The 8,701-nt window shown below is 41.2% G+C and overlaps 1 protein-coding gene across 5 annotated transcripts in view; it reads left to right on the forward strand.

Annotated features, from left to right (window-relative positions):
- The window catches only part of HLCS (holocarboxylase synthetase), a 187,806-nt gene extending 179,620 nt beyond the window's left edge, over positions 1–8,186 (forward strand). For all 5 annotated transcript variants that reach the window (XM_037014643.2, XM_037014641.2, XM_037014642.2 and 2 more), the window contains 2 exons: positions 738–951; positions 4,930–8,186. In XM_037014643.2, the coding sequence (XP_036870538.2) occupies positions 738–951; positions 4,930–5,101 (386 nt within the window). In that variant the 3' untranslated portion in view covers positions 5,102–8,186. The remainder of the gene's footprint in view (positions 1–737; positions 952–4,929) is intronic.
- The last annotated feature ends 515 nt before the right edge of the window (positions 8,187–8,701 follow it).

Below are 8,701 nucleotides of genomic sequence, written 5' to 3' on the forward strand. Positions count from 1 at the left end.
ACCAACGCCAGTGTTTCTGCAGATGCTAACCTCTGCCGGTGAGGATGGTGGTGTCAAGTAGCAGCAGAGATAAGCCTATTCAGACCCCACTGCTGTTAACTCACTCTCCTGAAGCCTTGGTTTAAGAACCTACAAAAGAGCCACTGAACGTAGGTCGGCTCCTTGCCAACAGTGTAACCCTGGCACAAAGACTTCCAAGGATAAACTATTAAAGGATGTGTTTTAGGGTATGCCAGGGCCAAATTTTGAAGTCTCTGAATCCAGAGTTTGCTCCTTAAGACCTGAATACAATTTTTTGTTTTCAAGCATGTGTTCTATTTTTCAAGTAGGAAAAGAAATGCGATTTTGTCTTATTTTGGGTGGGCTCAGTGCAGAGCCACAATCCTTGGCTAAACTGCAGGAGTTACCATTGTCTCAGAAGCAACTCTAAGCACTTTGGTCCTGTTTATTGCTTCTGTTAACTGAATCAAATGTGGCTTGCTTTTTTCTAACTTATTTGCAGTAAGGTCGAGATGGGCCTAGCTTGAACAAGGATAATGAAGGAAGAATGAAAAAGTAGAGGATCTCGAAGAGCTAAGTCCTTCTTTAAGTGGCCAGAGACAGTAAATTTGAAATGAGGAAAAGGAAGCAGGATGTTGAAGTGAAAGCCTTAACTCTTCCCACATGGTTGAGGGGAACGTGTGATGCCATCAGTAGGTTGAGCTGCTCATGTTCTTCAATTGTTTGTTTTTGTCCAGGCTGTGGATTAAACGTGGCTAACAGTAACCCTACCATATGCATCAATGATCTGGTCACAGAATACAATAAACAGCAGAGGGCAGAACTAAAGCCCTTACGAGCTGATTATCTCATCGCTAGAACTGTGACAGTGATGGAGAAACTGATTGACACATTTCAGGACAAAGGACCCAATGGCATTCTTCCCCTTTATTATAAGTATTGGATACACAGGTCAGTGCTGGCTCATCTTCATTCTTTTAAAATTTCTCTATTAAGTCAGTAGCTCAGTATTTTAAAATGAGAAACTAAGCACCCGTCTAGATAACTTTTTCAGTTTTCTGATGGAGAATCCTGCTAGACACCACTTTGAGCAAGTTAGCCTTGGCAGTAATGGGGCCAGCTGGCATCCCATGCCTCCTGGAGGGATGCAGGGGAAGCACATGGCAGCACCAGAGACTTGTCCTGCCCAGCAGGTTGCAGATGAATCTAATATGAGGAAAAAGACAAATTTACAGGCATATCTTGGAGACAATGCAGGCTTGGGTCCAGACTGCTGCAATAAAGAAAATATGGTAATAGAGTGAGTCAAATGAATTTTTCGGTTTCCCAGTGCATATAAAACTTATGTTTACACTATATTGTAGTCTTTTAAGTATGTAATGGCATTATGTCTAAAAATATACATACCTTAATTAAAAAATACTTTATTGCCAAAAAATACTAACCACCATCTGGGCTTTCAGCGAATCATAATCTTTTTGCAGGTGGAGGCTCTTGCCTCAGTGTCAGTGCCTGCAGACTGATCAGGGTGGTAGTTGCTGAAGGTTGGGGTCACTGTGACAGTTTCTTAAAGCAACAGTGAAGTTTGTCACATCGATTGACTCTTATTGTCAACTTTCATTTCTCTGTAGCATGCAGTGCTGTGTGGTAGCATTTTATCCACAGTAGAACTTTTGAAATTGAAGTCAGTCCTCTCAAACCTTGCCTTTGCTTTATCAACTAAGTGTATGTAATATTCTAAGACTTTTGTTGTTATTTGAACAATCTTCACTAGGACTAGATTCCATCTCAAGAAACCATTTCTTTGCTCATCCATAAGAAGCAGCTCCTCATCCATTAAAGTTTGATCATGAGGTACAGCATTTCAGTCACATCCTCAGGCTCCACTTCTGACCCTGGTTCTCTTGCTGTTTCCACCACATCTCAGTTACTTCTTCCACTGTTGTCTTGAACCCCTCAAAGTCATCCATGAGGGCTGGAATCAGCTTCTTCCAAACTCCTGTTGATGTTGATATTTTGACCTCTTCCCATGAACATGAGTGTTTTTAATGGCATCTGGAATGATGAATCCTTTCCAGAAGGTTTTTAGTATGGGTTTTCTTTGCCCAGATCCATTAGAGGGATCACTACCTATGGTAGCTTCCTCTGCGGTAGCTATAACCTTACAAAATGTGTATCTTAAAGAATAAGACTTGAAACTAGAAACAACTCTTTGGTCCATGAGCTGCAGAATAGATGTTGTGTTAGCAGGCAGGGAAACAACATTAATCTCCTTGCACATCTCCACCAGAGCTCTTGGGTGACCAGGAGTTTTGTCAATGAGCAGTTGTATTTGGAATGAAATCACTTTCTCTGAGTAGTAGGTCTTAATAGTGGGCTTAAAATATTCAGTAAACCATGTTATAAACAGATGTGCTATCATCCAGGCTTTGTTGCTCTGTTTCTAGAGTGTAGGCAGAGTAAATACAGTATTATTTTCAAGGGCCCTAGGATTTTCAGAAAGGTAAGTGAACCCTGGCTTCAACTGAAAGTCACCAGCTGCATTAGCCCCTGACAAGAGAGTCAGCCTGTCCTTTGAAGTTTTGAAGCCAGGCACTGACTTCTCCTCTCTAGCTATGAAAGTCCCAGATGGCATCTTCTTCCAGTAGAAGGCTGGTTTGTCCACACTGAAAATCTTGTTTAGTGCAGCCACCTGCATGAATGACCTGAGCTGGATCTCCTGGATGACTTGCTGCTGCTTCTCCATCAGCACCTGTGGCTTCACCTGCACTTTGATATCATGGAGATGGCTTCATTCCTCAGATCTCATGAGCCAACCTCTGCTAGCTTCAAACTTTAATTGAAGAGAATCAGGACCTTCCTCCAGACTAGACTTTCCCTTAACAGAAGTTGTACTTGGTTTGATTTCCTATCCAGACCACCACTAAAACTTTCTCCATATGAGCAATAAGGCTGTTTTGCTTTCTTAACCCTCATTTATTCACTGGAGTAGCACTTTTAATTTCCTCCAAGAACTTATCCTTTGCTTTCACAACTGGGCTGACTGGCACAAGAGGCCCAGCTTTTGGCCTATCTCAGCTTTCAACGTGCCTGCCTCTCTCAGCCTAATCATTTCTAGCTTTTCATTTAAAGTGAGAGATGTGCAACTCTTCCTTTCATTTGAGCACTTAGAGGCCATTGTAGAGTTATTAGTTGGCCTAATTTCAGTATTGTTCTGTCTCAGGGAACAGGGAGGCCTGAGGAGGAGAGAGATAGGGGAACAGCCAGTCGGTGGAGCAACCAGAATATATACAACATTTATCAGTTATGTTTGCTGCCTTATGAAGGTGCAATTCATGGTATCCCAAAGCATTTGCAATAGCATCCTCAAAGATCACTGATCAAAATCATCATCAGAAGTGTAATAGTAATGAAAGAGTTTAAAATATTGTGAGAATCACAAAGTGAGCAAACACTACTGGAAAGATGGCAGTAGGCTCGCTCAATACAGGGTGGCTGCCCACATTCAATTTGTAAAAAATGCATTATCTGTGAAGCATAGTAAAGCAAATCAATAAAACAAGATGTGTCTGTAAATTGCAGAACATTCTAGATAGCGACGGTTTTCAGCGTGAGCTCCCGGCAGCATCCTTGCCTGGGATCTTGTTAGAAATGCAAATTCTCAAGTCCTACCTTGATCTCCGAAATCAGAACCTCTGATCCTGGGGCCCAGTGTTGGCTTGTGGTCCAAGCAGGAAATGTAATGCTCCAGGGGACTCTCATGTCCCTAAAGTCTGAGAAGTACTGGTGTATATCAACAGGCCTCTATGTTTCAAAAGTATCAGTGTCTTAAAAAACAAAAAATAAAAAGAAGGTGGGATATATGTTTAAGATTAAAGAAAACTAAAGAGGCACACAACATGTGATTCATAATTGGGTTCTGGAGGGCAGGAAATTGCCACAAAAGATACTAATGGGACAATAGGAAATTTGAGCACAGACTATGTATTAACGTTACTGCATCAAGATTCGATTTCCTGATGGTGATAATGATATTCTGGCCTGGTAGGAAGATTGTTTTTATCCTTAGAAGATACATGTGCAAGTATTTACATATAAAGTGTCATGATGCCTGCGACTTATTTTTAAATGTTAGCAAAGAAAGCATGTGTGTGAAGAGAAGAAGCAAATATGAAAAGTGTTATCATTTGGTGTGAATAGAAGTGAAGGGGGAACCTGAGGTGCGCTATACTGTTTTTCCCAGTGTTTATGGAAGTTTGAAATTCTTCAAAATAAAAATGGGCGGATTCTGTGCTTTAAAAACTGTCCACAAGGATTTAACTCAACAGGTACATTTGGAAAATATTCAAGAGAAGAAGTATTAGAGTGAGTTTAATGTATTTGGTACGATTCAGCTTCATTTTATAAAATAAAACTTTCCTTTTCAACCCAGTTCCTTTTTTCCCCAGTCTCAGCCAAAAAACCTAGAGAGTTGCACTGTGTTTCTTAAAAGTGCTTAGGGGTGAGAAAGCGGGGCAAATCACTATCCCAGATGACCAGAATTGGAAGGGCGTTCTTGTGAGAGAAGGAATCCCCAACTCCCACGGGGATCCCCGTCGTGCTGGTGATTCTGGTAGTCACCAGGACAATTCAGATGCCCTGATGTGGTAGCAGGGGGAACTGCACTTACCACGGTGAGCATTTAGTAATGTAGATGATCATCAAATCTATGTCATACTTCTGAAACCAATATAATAATGTCTATCAACCCTATTCCGATTTAAAAAAAAAAAGATTTGTGAGGGACCAGTGAAAGCGCATCGAGTGCCCTCTGGCCACAGCCATCTCCTTTACCACCCTCAGTCCCTTGCATAATGGATCATTACTTAATGCATTGTCCCGAGTCACATTGTTACATTCTCAGTGACCTGTGCTGTTCTTCACTTGTAGTGCTCAGCAAGTCCGCTTGGAAAGCACCGAGGGGCCAAAGATGTGGATAATCGGCCTCGACGATTCTGGGTTCCTTCAGGTTCAACAGGAGGACGGCAAGGTGTCGAGTGTGCATCCAGACGGCAACTCTTTTGACATGCTGAGAAACCTCATTGTCCCCAAACAGCAGTAGTCCCGGTGCCAGGAAGAGGCCTGGGGCCTGCTGTCCTGCCCTGGGCCTGGCGCTTGGGCCCTAGGAGGGGTGGTGAGATGAGGCGGAAGCCAGGGAGGCACAGACCCATGGCAGCAAGCATTCCAGTTGAGTTTCTGCCGCCTTTCCTCACCCATGGGTCTGCAAGGTGAATTTAGAGTTGTAGGTGAATTTTTTCCCCCTCCAATTAATCTGTCTAATTCTTTAATTTTGTTCTGTCTGTTGTCATTTTATTTGCTGTTTGAAGATGTTCTGAGGTGAAGGGTTGACAAGTAGATTTTGTTCAGGTAGAAGTCCTACTTGTAGGTGTGAAATTGTTTCCCCTCATGGGCTTGGACGTGTGCTTATTGGCAAAAAAGTTCTTACTTGGAAGCTGCCAAGGAGTAATGCAAATGTTTTCCCAGTAGTGAAGACCTTTACTCCCAGACTCTTAAAAAACAAATCACAAAAAGCTCTCAGGCCCAGACCAGTGGTGAGGTAGAGGTATGGTAACACTGTTTATGAGCACCCAGGGAGGCATTTTCCTGGAGGAACAGACACTGGCACTTATTCATTGTTTTATTTTTGTTGTTAATGAGGATAAGAGAGGGCAGACTTCTAAGAATTACTCTCAGCCTGGCGGTTTGTGGCCCAGCAACAGTGTCCCAGTAGCTACAGAGATGCGTCTAGCTGGCACAGTTGCAATGACCTTGTAGAGGAAACCAGTTAATTACTTTGACATTAATTTATGAGCTCTCCTTTCATAAGTTTGAATTTACTGCATATTCTGAAGTGATGGGATCAAGTTCAAGATCTTTAAAGCGTTGATGAGGCGTCGCTTGGACGTGGGAGAGGATGATTTGGCCCTAACAGCTGGAGATGAAGGCTTGTTCTCATACTGCACACATGGGAGGATTTGACGCTTTTAAGCTGGTTTCAGGCTCCCTTTGAAACATGGTGCATTCCTGCGAGACTGCAGCACACAGAGCATAGACGTATGTGGCATTTTATTTGTAAGTCGCAAGTTTTTGTGCCCTTTCTTCTGTATTGCCAAGGAAGAAAATGTTATTGATACTGAATACCATCATTAAAGAGAGGATGTGTGTGTGTGTGTGTGTGTGTGTGTGTGTGAAGCTTTGAAAGAAGATGCTCAAATTCTGATCTCCTAAATGCCTCCATGAAAGAACAAAAGAAACTGTTTGATATACATTTGCCATTTCCAGATGTATGCCACACTTTTTCCATGTAACGCCTATCTCTGTTGAATGTGTGAATCATGCACATTACTTTTCAGCCTTAAAAGGCCAATTTCTGTCCACTTTTCTCTCTTCCTGCCAATCCTAACTGAAATTAGTGGAAAGAAAACTTGACGGAGCTCTCCGTCTTTGGACAAAATCCCCTTATTGTACACTAGCACCATCTTTAGCCTGCTTTCCTCAGTCAGGCTAATTCCAGAAACCCGTGGTTTTCAGTACAAAATTGGTTTACCTTTAGCCAGGCACAGGCAGCCCCATAGGAAGGAAAAAAATTAACATGTTTAGTTAAGTACACCAACCCTATATGTGTTTTTTGGAAACATAACTAAAAGAACTCCAGGCATAATTTGTGCAAATAAGGCTTCAGTTTGAATTATTTTTCTCAAAAAAAAAATTTTTACTCCCTCCTAAATGCCAGAATATTTTCTTGGAATTAGTGACAAGTTTAAATAAAAGTCTACACCACCCCAAAATTACCAAATGGACTCACCCTGGAGAGAGTATCTGCAAAATATCACCAAGAAGAAAGATCTCCAGGCTAATGTTGCAAGTTTCATTTCTCAAACTTTGTAATATAAGGCAAGTCATCTCTCAGACCTGCCAGCATTGCTTTTTTAATTTCTTTGGAGGCTTATTTAATGAAAAACATGCTATGTTTTGTTTTAAGCTAAAGTCCTACTCTAGACAGTTCTGCATCGGGAGAAAAAATGTTATCATTTAACTTCCTTTCTGTAAATTAAAACTAATGAAGTGTGGCAGTGTCAGAGCAGACAGGGATGTTCTGGGCATACTGCTGTGCTTTTAAGACTGTTTTTACGAGAGCCGACACCCAGTTGTCTTGAGGGAGACGAAAGAGACTTGAAGCAGATGCTGTGTTTTTCATAAAACTGATTTTGCCTCAGCTGAACCAAAGACTTTTGGAAGTCTGCTGCATATAGAACAGCAGAATAAAGGCATTTCACTCATGGCTGTTAGCATCAAGGAAATGATCTACTTGCATATACTACATGCATTGATTTGGGACGTTTGATGCACCTGGGAGTCTATGATCTCAAGGAGCTTTCAAGTCTGTATGGAAACTTTGCATTTTATTTTCCTGCATAATCTTTAAAACATGGCAACTAGACTCAGGAACAGCATGTGCTTTTAGGGCATTTGAACTTGTCCCCAGTTTAGAGGCTGTGCACTGAGCATCTACCAGGTTATATAAGAGACAAGACATCTTTCTAAGCTGGCAGCAGATTTCAGAGGAACTCTTGGGGAAGTGTCCCGGAAAATAGGACACAGCAATCGCTGGGCTTCCTGGGGCTGCTGCCCAAGCAGTCAGCGTTGTTGGCTCTGGGCATCCTGGCAGCTCAGAGGGAGTGGGCGACAGAGGGAGGAATTGTGTCCCACGTAAAGCAGTCGGTGGGGTTTGCCACTGCAGCACACTGGCTCTGCCCAGTGTGGGAACAAGTGACCCAACGAGGGGTGGGTACACAGGCCCTGAAGGGGGTCCCAACCTTGCACCCTCCCATACAGGCACTGGGAGGCCTATGTGGTTGCTGCCCACATTGGAGTCTGGGACCTAGAGAGAACCCAGCCTCACCCAACAGTTTTAGAATGCAAAGGGGAGACATCTTAGGCCTATGTTTCTGTGAGATCTCTTTGCTCCTAACAGGCAAAAAATGAAAAATACTTATTTCTGGGTAATTACTATGCATATTTGAATTAAAGAAAATGTAAACCTTTGCATTTTTAGCTTTTCAAAGAATCGTCTCTGAAAATTAATTACTTTAAACCAATGCCTATAAAAAGCAAGTCTACCAAAATAAACTTTGACTTTCTATGTAGTTTGGGCTCATTGTTATTTTTACCATGTTTCATTTAAAAAAATAGGTAGCTAGTTTTGGTTATAGTACCTTTTATTCAGATTTAAACATTTTTGCAAAATAAATAGTTTTACATAGTAAGGAATATGTATGTATCTAAGTATTAAGAAGCCAGGTGCTTTTGGGGGATGTTTGACAAATATAGTATGTATCATACAGAAGAGAAATCTTATTACTAACCCAAAGGATGAAAGTTAGCAAACTGCAAAGTAAAAAAAAACCCTTTTAATGGAGGTGAAAAATAAATTTAATATAATTTAATGTATATTTTAAATTGAAAAATAAATGTAATAACATTCAATTTCAGAACATTTTTTTCTTTTAGAATTGTTCTTACTCTTTCATGAAAACTATTTGACTTTTGACAGTTTTTTCCTCCAGATTTTAATCTTATATATCATATTCAAGTTTAGGAACAGCTTGAATAATGCACTTTAGATAATCCAAGGGCTATGATTCACTAAAATTTTAAGCTA

The sequence above is a fragment of the Manis javanica genome, chromosome 3 (assembly GCF_040802235.1).
Source record: "Manis javanica isolate MJ-LG chromosome 3, MJ_LKY, whole genome shotgun sequence".
NCBI classification, from domain to species: domain Eukaryota; kingdom Metazoa; phylum Chordata; class Mammalia; order Pholidota; family Manidae; genus Manis; species Manis javanica.